At 43.6% G+C, this 19,954-nt stretch overlaps 1 protein-coding gene across 4 annotated transcripts in view; it reads left to right on the top strand.

Moving 5' to 3' along the window:
- Positions 1-13,415, top strand: part of LOC133477526 (nucleosome-remodeling factor subunit BPTF-like) — a 60,664-nt gene extending 47,249 nt beyond the window's left edge. For 3 of the 4 annotated variants that reach the window (XM_061772366.1, XM_061772364.1, XM_061772363.1), the window contains exons 29-35: positions 6-231; positions 330-661; positions 1,327-1,500; positions 1,623-1,815; positions 3,625-3,709; positions 7,701-7,887; positions 12,764-13,415. In XM_061772366.1, the coding sequence (XP_061628350.1) occupies positions 6-231; positions 330-661; positions 1,327-1,500; positions 1,623-1,815; positions 3,625-3,709; positions 7,701-7,887; positions 12,764-12,800 (1,234 nt within the window). In that variant the 3' untranslated portion in view covers positions 12,801-13,415. Of the gene's footprint in view, positions 1-5; positions 232-329; positions 662-1,326; positions 1,501-1,622; positions 1,816-3,624; positions 3,710-7,700; positions 7,888-12,060; positions 12,727-12,763 lie in introns of those variants that run through there. The other variant, XM_061772365.1, reaches the window with a different exon arrangement.
- Positions 13,416-19,954: the final 6,539 nt, after the last annotated feature.

Below are 19,954 nucleotides of genomic sequence, written 5' to 3'. Positions count from 1 at the left end.
TCCAGAATGATCGTATGCAATCAGGTCATGAAGTTCCTCCTGGACCGCATAGATAGAGATGAGAGGCAGGAGGCCAAGAGGAAGAAAAAGGAGGAGATGGTGGAGTCCAAGAAGAAGTTGGCGAACGCCAACAAGCTCGCCTCGCTTCTTTACCGCCACAAAGAGAGCCTGAAGAACGAGATTTTGAAGAAACGTGCGCTTCTTGATCAGGAGCTCCATCTAGAGGCCCAGGTATTCAGCGGTGCTGGAAAATTGGAACATGACAAAAATATCTGTTTGATAAAACACTTCCTGCTTAATCATGATATGTTGTAACGTTTGCAATTCAGGAGGAGCTTAAGAAGGACCTGTTGAGGATGCGGAGGGAGAAAGAGAGAGCAGCAGCACAGAAAGCTGCCCAGGCCGCCGCCACTGCCGCTGCTGCCGCTGCCTCCCACAGCCAGCAACAACATGTTCAAGCCCGTGTACACAACATCACCACTCAGCAGCACCACGCCATCACCGTCACCCCCACACTCAAGAGGAAACGTGACGAGGAGCGAGAGAGTGCAACGTCTGCTAAGTCCAAGAAGAAGAAGATGATCACCACCACTAGCACCAAGGACACCAAGAAGGACACCAAACTCTACTGTATCTGCAAGACGCCCTACGATGAGACAAAGTATGAGGGACTCACTGATCACTGCATTATTAATTTGTGCAGAAGACACATTCAAAGTTTATTTTGTGATTCCTAGGAAAAAATATGACAATATATGAATGAAAATTCCCCCAGAATTAGAAAAAGAGACACTGTCACTGTGCTGAAATGCTGAAAGAAGTACATTTTAATTGAAGACTACAAGGCTGGGGCGGTATGGTGGCCGAGTGGTTAGCATGTTTGCCACACAGTTCTGACATTGGGGTTTGAATTTCAGCTTCAGCCTTCCTGTGTGGAGTTTGCATGTTCCCTCTGTGCTTATTTGAGTTTTCTCTGGGCACTCTAGCTTCCGCCTACATTCCAATAACATGAATGTCAGGTTCTTTGAAGATTCAACATTGTCTATAGGTACGAATGTGAGCGTGAATGTTTGTTTTTCTATATTTGCAGAGAGCTTGATTTGACGACCAGTCCCGGTTGTACCCCCGCCTCTTGACCAAAGTCACCTAGGATAGGCTGCAGCTTGAAACCTGTTTTGATTTTGATATATTTTGAATTATAAAGAAAATATAATACTGTACATATTTATTAAAAAAAATAACTATTTCAACAATTGCATTAGTGTGTCAGCATTCAAGCATTCATACAGTGATACAATAACCATTAACCTCATCCCGGTTCTGAAGGTTCTACATCGGCTGCGACCTGTGTACCAACTGGTACCATGGCGAATGTGTGGGAATCACGGAGAAAGCGGCCAAGGATATGGACGACTACATATGTTTGGAGTGTAAACGGGGCCGGAAGAGCACCAAAGAGGAGCTCTACTGCATCTGTCAGACACCATATGACGAATCCCAGTAAGTAGTGTCCCTAACTTATCACAGCATGTTTTAATGCTGTCAAGATTAGAAGGGACAAAAAGTGTCCCTTGTGTTGATAAAAAATGAATCCGCATCAATTGCTGTTGTTTCCCTCCTAGGTTCTACATTGGTTGCGACCGGTGTCAGAACTGGTACCACGGTCGCTGTGTGGGCATCCTGCAGAGCGAAGCGAACCACATCGACGAATACGTGTGCCCGCAGTGCCAGTCGACGGAGGACGCCATGACGGTCCTCACGCCGCTCACTGAAAAAGACTACGAGGGCCTGCGGAGAATCCTGCGCTCCTTAACGGTGAGTGGGACACAAGCTGAAAAACACCATTCAATGTCATGTTAGCTCAAATGCTAAGAAACTCAGTTCTTATGGGGACGGGTTTACAGGGAGGTTACTGCTTGTGCCTGCCATGTGAGTTTAATTACACACATATTCAATGTGGTGTACCTTCCTTTCTTCTTTTATTAGTGAGCTAAACTAATTGACTCTTTTTGCCATCAACGGTACCATTCTGTGGTGGCATCACAATAAAACAAGCCAATGAATAAACAGTGTTAACCCTTTGATGCCAACTGAGCTTTAAGTCTCACAAGACACTGATGTTGCGAGATAGTCGGAGTACTAATTTGCTGACTTTTTTGTGACTTTATATTTTTTCATGAAATCATCTAAAATCTAAAATGAAGATAACACTACATATGTTTTTTTCCATCTGCATTCTATGTATAAATCCCTAAAGAGGTTGTTTGTTGTATTTATGAAATCAATGAACTGCTACAGAGAAAACTCCATATTATTGCTGCATCAAAAAAACAAACATGTTGAACCCCCCCCCCCCCCCCCCCCCCCAAAAAAAAAACATGCTGGGCTGTAAGGCCTGGTACACACAAAGATTTTTCCACTCTTCGAGAGCCTTGTAAATTGGCGATGTTCTAAAAAAAATAACGACTTGCTTTGGAAAGTACTTCTTGCCGTCTGGGAAATCTACTTTTCTCCAAAAAATGACATCGGGTGAGACATCTTTGCTTTCATTTATGTTCGTTTTTGTGTTCGACAGTCTTCGGTGCTTCTTTGATTGGCTACATTTTGTGTGACATCACCATTCTCGGCGTCATGACTTGGGAGAAGTTGGAGTTCCCCACACTCAAGAAGAGCTTTGGTCTTAAATATTGAACACGTTCATTATTTAAGATTGTCGACTCAGACCTATTTCTGACCATAAAATCGGGACCAATCCACTCTTAACACAGATCAGACCTAAAGACAATCTTAGAAAGACATAAGATTGTCTGGCATTTGATGTGCTTGGTCGGGAAGGGGCATTATCGCCACTTAAAACAGGCCGATTATCTTTGTGTGTGTACCGGGTCTAAGACTTGTGGGTGTGGCACATCAGCGATTATGACGCAAATTTTGAGTGGCAAAAAAAGTAATGTTTTTTTGCTGTTTTTTTGTTTTATGTTCAATCTTATGTCCAGCACTCTGTTACAGCTGAATTTTTTTTTTAAATGCTCTACAGATAAAGTTGAGTTGAGTTGATCACCCTAATTTTATAATTACAATTTTAAAAAGTAACATAAAATATACATTTGATCTAAATGCTAATTTTTTCTCGAGCCACGACAGAAGAATGCAAGAGCCACATGCAGCTCTGGAGCCGCAAGGTTCTCAACTAACTGAAGGGAGTTTTAAGGTTCCATTTTGAGACACTAAAGGTTTCTTTCTCTGCTTTAAGTAAAAACTACTTAACATCGCAATGTAAATAATATACTGAGGTAGTTTATTCTCTGAGTTGCCTCACTCTAGAAGAAGTTGCATCCTCATTAATGGCACACCCCCTCAATGCCCCTCCTGAGTGGAATCCCAACCAAACAAAAGACTTCTGTGTCTGACTTATCTTATGGCTTGGGCTCCTCGGATCCACGAGTTGGACGACTGCCTGCTGTCAGCTTTTTTTTTTCTCGTGTTTTTTCTCCCCTCCTCCCCTCATGTCCTTTCAGGGAACGTCATTGTTGACCTAGATGTTCTCGATGTCACTTTCACAGAGAGATTTTAGATTTCTCAAATGTCTTTCTCCTCACCTCTGCAACCCTCCCTCCTCTGCAGGCACACAAAATGGCATGGCCATTCCTCGAGCCAGTGGACACGAGCGACGCCCCTGACTACTATAAAGTTATCAAGGAACCAATGGGTGAGTGCATGTCCATGTGTTTTCCGCAAAAGTAGGTCCTGATCATCTTTTGCACGTAAAAATATCAATCATTAATTTTTCTTCATCAACCAGGTTTCAATTTCACTCCACACAGTATATTAAAGATGGCATATTTTACCAAACCAACTTTTTTCCTAATATTTGGGATCTAATATTGGCTGTATGGTGCCTCAGTAAACATGGGAAATATGAATTAAAATCGTCCGCATTCCTGAGTTCCAGACGTTTTTCCGCCAAGGGGCTAGAAATCAGGTCATTCGAATTTCTCAAGCTTATCTACATCACTAGCGAAGATCTCCACCTTCCCTTTCCGCTCCCAAGCCAGTGCTGTCGACGTAACGTGTGGTCTCACAAAGTGGGTCTTCTACACGGAGGCAAGCAATCAGAGGAAAGGGGGCTGTCTTCGCCAAATATGGACAAAGCGGATACAAACCTGGGTCAAACAGAAGTAGCTGTCAAAGTGGCCTTTTTCTGGACACTCATGACAAAACCAAGGTGTTTTTTAAAATGAAATTAACACTTTTATTCTAAGTCAAAGTTAGAGTCACTTTACGGGGGTCTAAATAGACAAAATGTGGACCTTTAAAAACAAATTTCAACAGAAATACATATCAGTGATGACCATCTCTACATGTGCACATGTATCATCAGTTAGTGTTCGAAGTTTCAGCTCATTTAGCAGAAATTGCTAAATGCTTGTTTACTTTTTTCAAAGCCTTCCAGCTAATGCCATTGAAAGTAAACCTTTATCTTAATGGGTTGTGGTGGTTACCTGACAAACAAGTCAGAAACTAAATAACAGGCCCAAACCCATAGGTCGTGACACACATGTCTCTAGACTAAGACCAAAACATGAACATAATACAATGCTTTGATTTATACAAAGTTTGGCTAAATTCTTGCGAGAGCCTGCTGATGGATGTAAAACTCCAAAACTCAGTCATGGACAGCACCATCAACTACGACACTAGAAATTTAGTAGATGCCTATGCCTAGTATGTAGGGGCTTATTTGTATAATGTGTAAACAATTTTTACTGTGGTGTCCCAATTATTTCTGCTCGGCTGCTGCAGAAGTTTCTTCTTGTTGTATATGACTACAAAGCTCATCAAACATCAAATCAGATTTTGTTTGTAAGAGAATATTAGTCCCAAGTTCCACATACTGCTCAATGTCAATTTGTTTGTGTTTGTCTCTACGGGCAATGTTTTAAGTCACACTCTTGTCTTACAAAAGTAAGTTAACCATGGATTAAATTTTCACAGATGGACAAAATTTGGTAGGTTAACTCTAAATTGCCCGTAGGTGTGAATGTGAGTGCGAATGGTTGTTTGATTGTATGTGGCAACGGCTGGCAACCAGTTCAGGGTGTACCCCGCCTCCTGCCCGATGATAGCTGGGCTAGGCTCCAGCATGCCCGTGACCCTAGTGAGGAGAAGCGGCTCAGAAAATGGATGGATGGGATGGATGGACAAAATTTGCTCAATTTGGAAATTGTTATTATTCGATCAATCTTTCATTTTTGACATACAACTGTCAAAATAATGCTGCGCAGATGAGTTGTGCCGTAGTAGATGTCCGCATAGATGTACAGTGCTCAACATACAAGTATGTTTTTTTATCCATTTCTCAGTGACCACATGAACAAATTTCCACTATTATAATGATGATGAGACTTTGTTGAGGCTGCTTCTACTTTTTGAATAAGTGTGTGTGTGTGTGTGTGGGGGGGGGGGGGGGGGGAGCAAACATAAACAAAAGGGTCTCTACTCAAGGTAGAATTCATCAGCCAGATATGGCTCTCTTCACTTGTTTTCATTCACTAGTAGCTTTATAGCGTTTTGGAAATGACAGAGTCTGACCAGCTCAAACATGCAAACCTCTAGCTGGCCGGACGCCTGCAGAGAGGAAGCCCTCCATCTCAGATCAAACCAGCCATGTAAATGTGGACTTGCGTCAACAGGGTCTTTTTGAACGTTTACACAAACAAACCGTTAATGAGCTGGCTTGGTTCTGCCAGACTCCCCGTGGAAAAGTGACTACCCTCTCACACACACTTAGCCTCCTGTAAGTCCAGCCACCACAAGAAAAAAACATGTTGCTTTTCGGGGGGAAAAAAAGAACATTTGGCAGGTGAGACTGCAGTTTAGGAGGTTTCTTCGTGAAATCTGATGGTGGAGAAGAAGGAGGTCTTTGATATGCGCTGTAAATCGCACAGCCCTTGATTCTTGGATGGGTGGGTAGGGGTTGTGAAGGTTACGATGTCTGATGTGCTTGAACAGCCCCGCAGCTGTTACATCCAACGACATGTTCCTGTACCGTGCCGTGAAAAAGTATTGGCCCCCTTCTCAAATTCTTATGTTTTTGCATAGTTTTCCAACTTTGTTTAAAATCATCAAACAAATGTAAATATCAGACAAGTATAACCCAAGTAAACTTAAAATTGTATTTTTAAATGATGATTTCATTTATTAAGGGGAAAAAAAACTATTCAGTTACCTGGCCGTGTGTGAAAAAGTAATGGCCCCCTACACCTAATAACTGGTTGGGCCATCCTCAGCAGCAACAATTAAAATCAAGCGATTTCTATAACTGACAATGAGTCTTTCACATCTCTGTAGAGATGTTTTGGCCCACAGAATTGTATGAATTCAGCAAACATTTAGAGTTTCCGAGCATGAACGGCCTTCAAAAGGTAATACCTTTACATTTCAATCGGATTCAAGTCTGGACTTTGACTAGGCCACTCCGAAACCTTCATTTTGTTTTTTAAAAAGCCATTTAGAAGTAGACTTTACGCCGATCTCATCGGTGTGATCGGTATCGGCCGATAATCAGCATTTTATGCTGATCGGCTTTCATGTCATAATTCGCCGATCCGATCAATGACGTCATCGATCAGCTACGCACAAGACATTTAACTCCATGTCGCCGTTGTGTATGAATCCAAAAGCTAGTTTATTTTTAGCCTTGTCACGTGTCTTGTGGTGCAGTACTGTAACTATCTGACGGCCAATAAAGTAAAGTCTCACTGTCATTGCCCACGTGAGCATTGAAGTCCCCCAGCAGAACGATGGAGTCCCGAGTGGGAGTGCTCTCCAGCACCCCCTCCAAGGACTCCAAAACGGGTGGGTACTCTGAACTGCTGTTTGGTGCATAGACACAAACAACAGTCAGGACCCGTCCCTCTACCCGAAGACGAAGGGAGGCTACCCTCTTGTCCACCGGGGTGAACCCCAACGTACAGGCGCCGGGCCGGGGGGCAATAAGTATACAAACACCTGCTCGACGCCTCTCACCGTGGGTAACTCCAGAGTGAAAGAGAGTCCAACCCCTCTCAAGAGGACTGGTGCCAGAGCCCAAGCCCTGTGTGGAGGTGAGCCTGACTATATCTTGTCGGAACTTCTCAACCTCACACACCAGCTTGGGCTCCTTCCCTGCCAGAGAGGTAACATTCCCACGTCCCTCGAGCCAGCTTCTGTAGCTGGGGATCGGATCACCAAGGTCCTTGCCTTCGGCTACCGCCCAGCTCACATTGCACCCGACCCCTATGGCCCCTCCCACAGGTGGTGAGCCCATGGGAAGGTGGACCCACGTTACCCTTTCGGGCTGTGCCGGGCCAGGCCCCATGGGTGGTGCCCCGTGTCCGGGCAAGGGAAACCTATATTCTAATAATAATAAATAAAATCACTATTTAAAAACAGCATTTTAAGTTCACTTGGGTTATATTTGTCAGATAATTACATTTGTTTGATGATCTTAAACATTAAAGTGGGGAAATTGCAAAAATATAAGAATTTGAGAAGGAGGCCAATACGTTTTCACAGCACACTGTGTATGAGGCCAATTAGCACTCTTACTTTTTTTTTTTTTTTTTTTTTTTAAACTATCCCCACTATTTACTCTTTTCCACATCCAAAGATCACTGCAAATACCCTGAGTTTGTGTTTGTTCAATGCTCTTTTCTCAGATCTTTCCACCATGGAGGAGAGGTTACAGAAGCGCAAGTACGTCAGGCTAACAGAGTTTGTGGCGGACATGACCAAAGTCTTCGACAACTGCCGCTACTACAACCCCAGCGATTCGCCCTTCTACCAGTGTGCCGAGGTTTTGGAGAGTTTCTTTGTCCAGAAGCTCAAAGGCTTCAAAGCCAGCAGGTAAGAAGAAGACAGTCCACTCTGGCAGACAAAGCAAGAAAACGTCACACTTCCATAGCCATCCTCATATTTTTAATTGGTGCGATTGTCTTGGCCATATTGCCTGTCAAGTCATTGTTTTAAAGTGAATGTCACAAAATGCACACGTAGGCTTGCTTTGTCCTGCGATGCCGAGTGACATTTAGAAGTACAAGGTCTCCCAAAAAATTGACATAATTTAAAAATATTAATATCTGAGTCACGTCCTGGGCCTGTGATTCTCAACCACTGTGCCGCGATGCTGTGATAGATAATTTGGTGTGAAGGTGCAGCGATTTATCGATTAATCGACAACTAATCGATTACTATATTAATCGACAACTATTTTGTGATTTGATTAATCGTTTAGAGACCTTGTTGAACTTAAGATTGTCCAAATGCTCGGAATTTCAGCCTCTCAACAGTAGAGATCATTATTTCAGTGTGACTTATATAGTCTGTTTGCCATGACATTTTTCTCATGTAAAATATGTGCTTTGGCTCAATAAAGGTTGGGAAAAACTGCCATAGGCAAACAAAATTACATAGGCTTTGTGTTGAAAAATAAGATGTATTTATTTCCAACGACACAAACGGATTTAGATTTTCTCGCCAATTTTGCATCCATCCATCCGTTTTCCGTACTGCTTATCCTCACTAGGGTCACAGGTGTGCTGGCCCTATCTTAGCTGACTTCAGGCGAGAGGCGGGGTACACCCTGAACTGGTCGCCAGCCAGTCGCAGGGCATATACTGTATAAACAAACAACCATTTCCAGTCACATTCACACCTAGAGGCAATTTAGAGTCTTCAGTTAACCTACCATGCATGTTTTTGGAATGTGGGAGAAAACTGGAGTACCCGGAGAAAACCCACTTGGGCACAGGGAGAAAATGCAAATTCCACACAGAGAGGCCGGATTTGAACCCGGAACTTCAGAACTGTGAGGCAGATGTGCTGACCGCCAACTGTTCCTCCGCCAATTTTACAATGCTTCACAAGTGTTAAATATGCACACCACCTGTGGCAGGAAACGCATTGAAGGTTTTTTTTGTTTTGTTTTGTTTTGTGGTAGTTAGTGTAGTTTATGAAGTTCAGCCTCCATGCATGAGAAGGCTTTCATTATCTTTGTGGGCACTCTTTTTTCCCTCCTCACACTGTGGGGAGTAGAAGCCACTCCAGTAGTAAGACTCAGCCTCGTCCCCCTCACCCCCGCCCACCCACCCCATTCCCATGCTAACAAAAAAAAAACAGATTCACCATTGGCCCAGCACTGTATGGGGCTGCCACCCCCTGAAGCAGATGTATTTAATTTTTTTAATTAGTTTTTATTTATTTATTTATTTATTTTGCAAGAATGGAAATAGGGTGTATAAAATGTGATCCCTGGGTATTTTGACAAAAGCACATCATAGAAATGATATTAAGACACTTGGGAACTGTTTTAAATTTCGACATAAAAAATGCATAAACTAAATTACTTAAAGTTTTTATCTCATTGAAATTTTAGATAATTTGAGTGATGATTGACTAAGAAGTGATGTCACATTTTTGGGGACACCCTGAATTATAATTTACCTTTAACTTTTAATGAGGTTTAACCGTTGCCTCATACAATTCAATCATCTGCTCTTTTGCGCTAACGACTTTGCATCAAATCATACAATGCTGGGCTTCCTCGTTGCCGTGCATCTCCTCATCTGAATCTGGGAAGCTGCAACTGCTATGTGAACGCCCATAACAGTGTCCCGCTTCAGTGAGCCCTGTCTGAAAGGCACAGTCGGATCACTCCTGATGCCACTTTGAACGAAAGGCCCACAGTGTGCCTTGTGCTCGCTGGGTAGATGGGCACTGGGAGAGTTTACGAGACATTTGAATGTTTGGTTTATTTGGGGTTTTAGATGAATTACAATAGAATTATTCTGTTATGACACCCTCAACTCAGCTAAGCGTGCCTTTTCACACTGCACTTGGCAATGCGATTGATACCCGCGACTTTTTCATTCATTGTGTATGTACTGAGGGGGCGAATGCATGTTTTGCTATATCGCGGGGCGACAATGTAGAGGGCGTCTGATGCTCAGCACCATGAACCTTGAATAGAAACGAGCTCTATTTCAAGAGCGATTTCGCGGTGATGTCAGAATAGTCCCAGTGGGAAAGGGGCTGGGGGAGTGATTTCTGTGTGCTGTGGAGTGGGGGGCTTGTCCTTGGCTTATAAACCTCAAAGCGGTCTGGGTGAAATTATAACTCACTAACCCTGCGAATGGCTGGCGACCAGTTCAAGGCTAACCCTGCCTCTCGCACAGAGTCACCTGGGATAGGTTCCACCTCGCCCGGAACCCTAGTGAGGATAAGCGGTACGAAAAATGGCTGGATGGTTCTCTCGCTTTATTGCAGATTTGAGTTCCACGAAAAGCACTTTATGTGTAATGCATTATTATTTTTGTTGTTGTTGTTGTGGAACACATCTCTCATGGAAATCCCCGCTATATTGCAGAGATATGCAGTTTACAGCATTCATCCATCCATCCATTTTCTGAGCGGCTTCTCATCACTAGGGTCGCGGGCGTGCTGGAGCCTATCCCAGCTATCATCGAGCAGGAGGCGGGGTACGTACAAACAAACAACCATTCGCACTCACATTCACACCTACGGGCAATTTAGAGTCTCCAAATCATGGATGTTTTTGGGATGTGGGAGGAAACCGGAGTGCCCGAAGAAAACCCACGCAGGCATGGGGAGAACATGCAAAGTCCACACAGGAAGGGCCGGGGATTGAAACCCAGTCCTCAGAACTGTGAGGCTGACGCTCTAACCAGTCGTCCACCGTGCCGCCCAGTTTACAGCAATTAGGTTTTTACTGTATACGGGGCGGCACGATGAACGACTGGTTAGCACATCTGCCTCACAGTTCTGAGGACAGGGGTTCAAATCCCGGCCACACCTGTGTGGAGTTTGCATGTCCCCCCCTGCCTGCGTGGGTTTTCTCCGGGTACTCCGGTTTCCTCCCACATCCCAAAAACATGCACGGTAAGTTAATTAAAGACTCTAAATTGCCCATAGGTGTGAATGTGAGTGTGAATGGTTGTTTGTTTCCAAGTTGCTCTTCGATTGGCTGGTGACCAGTTCAGGGTGTACACAGCCTGTCGCCCGAAGATAGCTGGGATAGGCTCCAGCACGCCCGTGACCCTAGTGAGTAGAAGCGGTACAGAAAATGGATGGATGGATACTATATACGGTCCTTACTTCCTGGGATGCCCCATGTGGGAAAGGGGAGTCGTGGCTGCTGATGCACTTTTCAGCCATTTATTGAAGCCAGGAGAACAGTAAAACCTGTAAACACAATGAGCACACAGGAGCTGCTGTCAGCCACAGCTCACACCCAGACATTCACACACACTCACATCACATGCTACCCCAATAGGCCCTGCCTCTTAAAGACACATGCATGTATCTAACACACAGACACTACAATGTATTTAGTATGTTCTATAAATTTTGCTTACCATTTCTATGTGTTAAAATATGTTTACAATGTTTAAAAAGTGTGTTTTAATATTTTGAAATGTTCACAGCATGTGGTAGGCAACAATAGAAAAAATAATATATGGTCTTGCTGTATCGCAGATTTTCACCAATAGCGTGTGGGTCTTTGAGCAATGAATAGGGGTTTGCTGTATTTATTTACTATGAATAATGTGTCTTTGTGAATCTATTTATGCCAGCGATGTATAGTGAAAGGCAGAACAACTAAATGCTCTATCACTCGATGGTAGACGGTACAATTAAACTGTGAGCCATTCAGAATAATAGCTTTGTGTTCAACTAAACAGGCCCAGATTTTACAGAGCTAGTACATTTGAGTCAATTTAGATTTCAGTAAACACTATCTAGCTGCTGTGACTTTTTTCTGTTTAATGCTGTGAGAGTTTTCTCATGTAAAATAGGTGCCCTGGCTCAGTAAAGGTTGGGAAACACTGCCAGAAACAGCAATGTGCTTCAGCCACATGTATTTACTCCCTGCATTCTCTCTTTCTCTCTCTCTCTCTCTCTTTCTCTCTCTCTCTCTCTCTCTCTCTCGCTCATTCTCTCTCTCTCACTGTCTCTCTTCCCCTCTCACTCTGTCTCTCTTGTTCTATCTCTCTCTTGCAGATTGTGATGTCAAACTCCTGGGTGCCAGGGTCACTCTAAAAAACAGGCTAACAAAATTCACAATGAACAGAGGTTGCTGGTTTTTTTTACTGGTGTAAAACAGCAATAAAAACACAAAACATTCATATAATCCAATCCCACATTTGAGGAATGGCAGCCATGTTGGTAACACAAAGCATTCAAAATGATTTGTATTCAATGTACCTTGACAAAGCAGATGACTGATATTTTTGATTAAGTTGGATACAAGATTAAACACAACCTTAAATTGTCTCTTTGTAATTTCAAAGTTAATTTATATTTTTAATTACGCTATTGGCCCGAACATGCTGCCGCAATATATTTTACCTAATTTCTTAGCCAACAATTGTTTTAGAGACATGAAATCAAGATGATGCAATTTTGATTGGCCCTTTGTTATTCCCTGAAGTAATTATAGGCCCTATAAAGATAGCTTCAAGAATCTCGTTGTGTCCTTCCAAAGGTGAGTGTAGCTGTAATCATACACCATTGGTCCTACTTTCCACACTGTTTCACCAACATGGCTGCTTGGTCTGCATCAAAATGGCTGACACACTGGCATCCAATACATGTTTTTATATTTTCCCTAGTAAATATTTTTTGTCATATTGTAAAGCTTTTAATAAAAAAAAAAAAAAAAGGAAACATCCAACTGTTTTTCCTCTCTTTGCCGTCTCTGTAGGTCTCATAACAACAAACTACAATCAGCAGCCTCTTAGCGCTCTTTTAAAAAACAAAAAAAGATAAAAGTAGGATACGGATGACCTTTTGATTGATTAAACCTTCCACACCAAGTTGTGAGCCGAGGTCACTACCAGATGAAAAACATCCCCTCAATTGGATAAACCCTCCAGCGCCACCACTGCAGAGAGAAAGGAATTGGATCACTGAGCCATCCGAGGTGCCAGCTGGACTTGGTGACAAAGGTTCCACCTTGAGACCGGGGTGGACAAGTGGAAACATCCTGATGCCAAAGAAGTGAAACTGCATGACCATTTAGGTTATATTTGCTTGCAGATGTGGTAATTTGATCAGCTGATGGTGTTCTGGTGAGAATTTAGAAGGAAATAGTGCAAAATGTTCAGCACTTTGTTCATTACTGGGCTTCTTTTCAACATGCGTGACCCTTTCCCTGCGATTGACTGGCGAGAATTCCATGGTGTATCCTGGCTCTTGCCCAAAGTCAGCTGGTCTAGGCTCCAGCTCACCTGCAACCCTAATGAGGACAGTAACTCACCTTAAAAATGATGGACATACGGTGCTGAATATTATATCTTTACACAAAAAGGCTCAATTCCGCCATTTTCCTTTGTTTAAATAAATTTTTAAAATGATTCATATCCCTGACAGTTTTGAGGAAACACAATCTTGCACCATTCTTAAGGAAACTTCTAACTTCTAGCATAATAGCAATATCATTAACTATGCAGTCCATCCATAAAGTAGTCACAGTGCTTTACTTTTTCATCATCATGTTGGGTTACAGCCTTATTCCAAAATGGAACAAATACATTTTTCCTAGAATTTTTTGTTTCTTAAAACTAAGAAATCACTTGTACTGTAAGTATTCAGGAGGCACGGTGAACAACTGGTCAGCACATCTGCGTCACAGTTCTGAGGACCCTGATTCAAATCCAGCCTTGCCTGTGTTGAGTTTGCACGTTCTCCCCATGCCTGCGTGGGTTTTCCTCCCACATTCCAAAAACATGGCCGGTAGGTTAATTGAAGACTCTAAATTGCCCATCGGTGTGAATGTGAGTGTGAATGGTTGTTTGTTTATGTGTCCTGCGATTGGCTGGTGACCAGTTCAGGTGTACCCTGCCTCTCGACCACTAGATAGCTGGTATAGGCTCTAGCACGTCCGCGACCCTAGTGAGGATAAGTGGTACGGAAAATGGATGGATGGATGCAAGCATTCACAGCCTTTGTGCAATATTTTGGCAGCAATGACACTGACAGCCTTAAGACTTTTCAAATGCCACAAGCTTGGCTCATCTATCTTTGGTCAGTTCTACCCACTCCTCTTTGTAGCACCACCGTCAGGTTGGATGGGGAATATCTTTGCGTAGCCAGTTTCAGATCCCCCTAGAGTTCAATTGGATGCAAGTCTGGGCTCTGGCTGGGCCACTCAAGGACATTCACAGAGTTGTCTGAAGTCACTCCTTTGATATCTTGTCTGTATATATTGCTGCATTCATCCTTCTCCAATTCTAACTATTCTCCCAGAATACATCTCCACATGATGCTGTGGATGGATGATATTGTTCAGGAGATGAGCGCTGCCTGATTTCCTCCAAACATGTCTGCCATTTAGACCAGAAAATTTTGTCTCTGAGAGTCCTTCAGGTGCCTTTGGACAAACTGTGTTAATATTACTAAGGAGTGGCTTCCATCTGGCCACTCTACCATACAGGCCTGATTGGTGGTTTGCTACAGGGATTGGTGGACTGCCGGCTTCTTGGTCACCTCCATGACTATGGCCCTTTTCCCCCAATTGCTGAGTTAAGGCGCATGGCCAGTTTTATGAAGACTCCCCTGGTTTCCTAACTTCTTCCATTTACAGATGATGTCGGCCACGGTGCTCATTGGGACCTTGAAAGCAGCAGAATTTGTAACTTGAGACAACCCTGAATCGGACTTACTCGTTGACTTCATTCTTGGTTTGTGCTCTGATGTGCACTGTCAACTGTGAGACCTTATAGAGACAGGTATGTGCCTTTCCAAAGCATGCCCAATTAACTGAATTTACCACAGGTGGACTCCAATTAAGCTGTAGAAACAGCTCAAGGATCTTCTTTTCCTTTCGGCTTGTCCCTTTAGGGGTCGCCACAGCGCGTCATCCTTTTCCATGTAAGCCCATCTCCTGCATCCTCCTCTCGTACACCAAGTGCCCTCATGTCTTCCCTCACGGCATCCATCAACCTTCTCTTTGGTCTTCCTCTAGCTCTCTTGCCTGGCAGCTCCATCCTCATCATCCTTCTACCAATATACTCACTCTCTCTCCTCTGGACGCGTCCAAACCATCAGAGTCTGCTCTCTCTAACTTTGTCTCCAAAACATCGAACCTCGGCTGTCCCTCTAATGAGCTCATTTCTAATTTTATCCAACCTGGTCACTCCGAGAGCGAACCTCAACATCTTCATTTCCGCCACCTCCAGCTCTGCTTCCTGTTGTCTCTTCAGTGCCACTGTCTCTAATCCGTACATCATGGCTGGCCTCACCACTGTTTTATAAACTTTGCCCTTCATCCTAGCAGAGACTTCTGTCACATAACACACCTGACACCTTCCTCCACCCGTTCCAACCTGCTTGGACCAGTTTTTTCACTTCCTGACCACACTCACCATTGCTCTGGACGGTTGACCCCAAGTATTTAAAGTCTTCCACCCTTGCTATCTCTTCTCCCTGTAGCCTCACTCTTCCCCCACCACCCCTCTCATTCATGCACATATATTCTGTCTTACTTCGGCTAATCTTCATTCCTCTGTTTTCCAATGCATGCCTCCATCTTTCTAACTGTTCCTCCACCTGTTCCCTGCTTTCACTGCAGATCACAATGTCATCTGTAAACATCATGGTCCACTGGGATTCCAGTCTAACCTCATCTGTCAGCCTATCCATCACCACTGCAAACAGGAAGGGGCTCAGGGCTGATCCCTGATGCAGTCATACCTCCACCTTAAATTCATCTGTCACACTTACAGCACACCTCACCACTGTTCTGCTGCCCTCGTACATGTCCTGTATTATTCTAACATACTTCTCTGCTCTCCAGACTTCCGCATGCAGTACCACAGTTCCTCTCTGGGTACTCTGTCATAGGCTTTCTCTAGATCTACAAAGACATAATGTAGCTCCTTCTGACCTGCTCTGAACTTCTCCATCAACACCCTCAGGGCAAATAATGCATCTGTGGTACTCTTTCTAGGCATGCCAATTTTCAGGCATCTTCTCACGCGCTAGAATTCTATTGAACAAGCTGGTCAAAAACTCCGCAGCCACCTCTCCTAGATGCTTCCATACCTCCACAGGAATGTCATCAGGACCAACTGCCTTTCCATTTTTCATCCTCTTTAATGCCTTTCTAACTTTGCCTTTCTAATCATTGCCACTTCTGGTCCACCACACTTGCCTCTGCTACTCTCCTTTCTCTCTCATTTTCCTCATTCATCAACTCCTCGAAGTATTCTTTCCATCTATCTAGTACACTACTGGCACCAGTCAACATATTTCCATCTCTATCCTTAATCACCCTAACCAGCTCCACATCCTTCCCATCTCTATCCCTCTGTCTGGCCAGCCTGTATAGATCATTTTCTCCTTCTTTAGTGTCCAACCTGGCATACATGCCATCAAATGCCTCTTGTTTGGCCTTTGCCACCTACCTTTGCCCTGTGTCGCATCTCAATGTATTTCTTTCGCCTCTCCTCGGTCCACTCAGTGTCCCACTTCTTCTTAGCTAACCTTTTTCCTTGTATGATTTCCTGTACTGTGAGGTTTCACCACCAAGTCTCCTTCTCTCCTTTCCTGCCAGAAGATACACCAAGTACTCTCCTGCCTGCCTCTCTGATCATCTTGGCTGTAGTGCTCCAGTCTTCTGGAAGCTCCTCCTGTCCACCGAGAGCCTGTCTCACCTCTTCCCAAAAAGCTGCACAACACTCGCCCTGTCTCAGCTTCCACCGCATGGTTCTCTGCTCTGCCTTTGTCTTCCTAATCTTCCTCCCCACCACCAGAGTCATCCTACACACCACCATCCTATGCTGTCTAGCCACACTCTCCCCCACCACTACCTTACAGTCGGTAACCACCTTCAGATTACATCGTCTGCACAAGATGTAATCCACCTGCGTGCTTCTACCTCCGCTCTTGTTAGTCACCCTATGTTCGTGCCTCTTCTGGAAAAAAGTGTTCACTGCAGCCATTTGCATCCTTTTTGCAAAGTCTACCACCATCTGTCCCTCCAAGTTCCTTTCCTGGATGCCGTACTTTCCCATCACTTCTTCATCACCCCTATTTCCTTCACCTACATGTGCATTGGGATGATTAGAACTACTTCGTCTTGCTCCTTCCAGAATTTCTCTTTCACCTCTAGGACATATCCTACCTGTGGGGCATAGCCACTAATCACATTATACATAACACCCTCAATTTCAAGTTTCAGCCTCATCACCCGATCTGATACTCTTTTCACCTCCAAGACATTCTTAGCCAACTCTTCTTTTAAAATAACCCCGACTCCATTTCTCTTCCCATCTACACCATGGTAAAATAATTTAAACCCTGCCCCTAAATTTCTAGCCTTTCCACCTGCTCTCCTGGACACACAATATACAGATATCAACCTTTCTCCTAATCATCATGTCAACCAACTCCCAAGATTTTCCTGTCATAGTCCCAACATTCAAAGTCCCCACATTCAGTGCTAGGCTCTGTGCTTTCCTCTTCTCTTTCTGCCGAAGAACCCACTTTCCACCTCCTCTTCGACTTCGACCCACAGTAACTGATTTTCCACCGGCGCCCTGCAGGTTGATGGCGCCGGTGGCGGACGTTCTTAACCCGGGCCACGACCGATCCGGTATAGAATTCTTTGGATGAATGCTCATATTTGTTTGGCACAGTTTTAACCCGGATCCCCTTCCTGACACAACCCTCTGCATTGATCCGGGCTTGAGACCGGCCTACAGTTTGCACTGGCTTGTGCCCCCCATAGGGCTGCATTAGAAACATCTCAAGGATGATCAGTGGAAACAGAATTCACCTGAGCTCAGTTTTGAGCTTCATGGCAAAGGCTGTGAATCCTTTTGTGCATGTGATTTTATTTGTAATAAAGTTGCAAAAATCTTTAAAAAAAAATAATAATTTTGTCATCATGGGATGATGTAATGTTGGGGGGGGGGTCAATTTTAGAATAAATAACATTACATGGAAAAAATTAAGCGCTGTGAATACTTTCTTGGATGCTCTGTACATTTACAATACTGGATTTGCCTTTATGGAATACAATGAATACGTTTGGTCATGGGACATGTCAAAATGTGAAAAAGGTAAATGAAAATGTAATTTTTTTTAATAGCTTCAAGGCGGCACAGTGTACGACTGGTTAGCACATCTGCCTCGCAGTTCTGAGAACCCGGGTTCAAATCCGACCTCGTCTGTGTGGAGTTTGCATGTTCTCCCCGTGCCTGCGTGGGTTTTCTTCGGGTACTCCGGTTTCCTCCCACATCCCAAAAACACGTATGGTAGGTTGATTGAAGACTCTAAATTGCCCCCAGGTGTGAATATGAGTGTGAATGGTTGTTTGTTTATGTGTGCCCTGCGATTGGCTGGTGACCAGTTCAGGGTGTACCCCGCCTCTCGCCCAAAGATACCTGGGATAGGCTCCAGCACGCCCGCGACCCTAGTGAGGGTAAGCAGTATGGAAGATGGATGGATGAATATCTTCAATAATATGCATTTTTGTGTGATTTCGACCTAAAAGATTATTGTTCTTCAAATGAAAATCATTAATTTTGCTCGTCTAAAGAAGTTTTAACTTTTTTCCTATTTACTATGTTTTGTTTTGCTCAAAATGCATCTAAATTCTCATGAACGCTCAACCTGCAGCATTTCACTAAAGTAGCGTCCTTTAAAGAAGAATGACCATTTTACCACTTTGACTGTCGTGGTGCATGGTCCACATACCGAAATCCCTGCTTCGTGCAGGCTTCATATCTGTGTAACACGAGGCCATTGTTTAGTTTTCTAATTTTGGAATGCCTCTGAGCAGCATCCTAATGAGTGGTGTGGGAGGTAATAGTTAACATTTTTGTCTCACGGTGTTATGTCCATCAGATAAGCCCAGCGGGGAATGTGTCTGGAAAAGCGTCATTCCGACAAAATTACCTGGAGTCGTCTTCCTGACTTAAGGCCTCATGCCGCCCAATTGGTGCCACATGCTCTGACATTCCCGTCAATATTTTCTCTGGAGGATTAGCATCATTGCACTTAATTACCTTAGGAAAACAAACTTCCTCATTTAAGTAATTTAGGGGGTCCTCGTTTTCTCCCAAATCAATTTGCTGTGACTGACCCACAGGTCATGCTTTTCCACTCTTTTTCACCTCTTTCCCCTTTATTAGACTTTTTCTAACAAAGAGTCACTTCCACAGAAACAGGAAGTTGGGGAAAACTATCCAAGCCTTGGGAGAGGGTTTAATTACCCACATGTACTGTAAATGCATCCAAAGAAAGTTGTGTCCATTCTTTCCATCAGCCACTTCCTGCAGCATACTTCACTGATGTCAGCTCACCTGTCTCTCAACTCTCGTTCAAAGCACTCCAATAATTGATCATTGACATTTCCTCTCATCAGCTCAATTACGCTGTGATCTGTGGCTCCAAGTCACGGAGGAAAACAACAAGCGTGGACTCAGTAGACTTTCTATCCTGGTGTTTTTACACAAAACAATCTAACGGCATTTGTCAGATATTTGAATCTTGTGATTGTCTTATTTGAACTGGGCGAGCAGTCACATGACAGAGTTCAACTTCCACTCTTTGTGATCCTTGCTAAGTAAACGCCTGCTGTCCAAATCTTTAGAGATTTTTAGACTTGTACAAACTTTAGTTTTTCACACTTTCAACCAGCAACTAAGCCCACTTGTACATTTGAAATATACTTCCTCTTTAATCGAAGTGAATGCTATTTTTTATTTGTGAAGTTGCCCTTCATATTGAAAGTGGTAGAATGAACGCAGTAATTCTTGTGAAGAATTATTTTTTGTAAGAAAGCAACCGGTCCAGCATAATAATGATGTACATGTATATTGACATTGCATTTCTTGTTTTATTTATTAATAGAGACAAATGGTTCTTAAGGGTTTTTTTTTTTTTT

This window comes from Phyllopteryx taeniolatus, chromosome 4 (assembly GCF_024500385.1).
Source record: "Phyllopteryx taeniolatus isolate TA_2022b chromosome 4, UOR_Ptae_1.2, whole genome shotgun sequence".
In the NCBI taxonomy this organism is placed as follows: Eukaryota; Metazoa; Chordata; class Actinopteri; order Syngnathiformes; family Syngnathidae; genus Phyllopteryx; species Phyllopteryx taeniolatus.
Note: the sequence above shows the minus strand (reverse complement) of the source record. Positions and strands in the feature narration are given on the sequence as shown.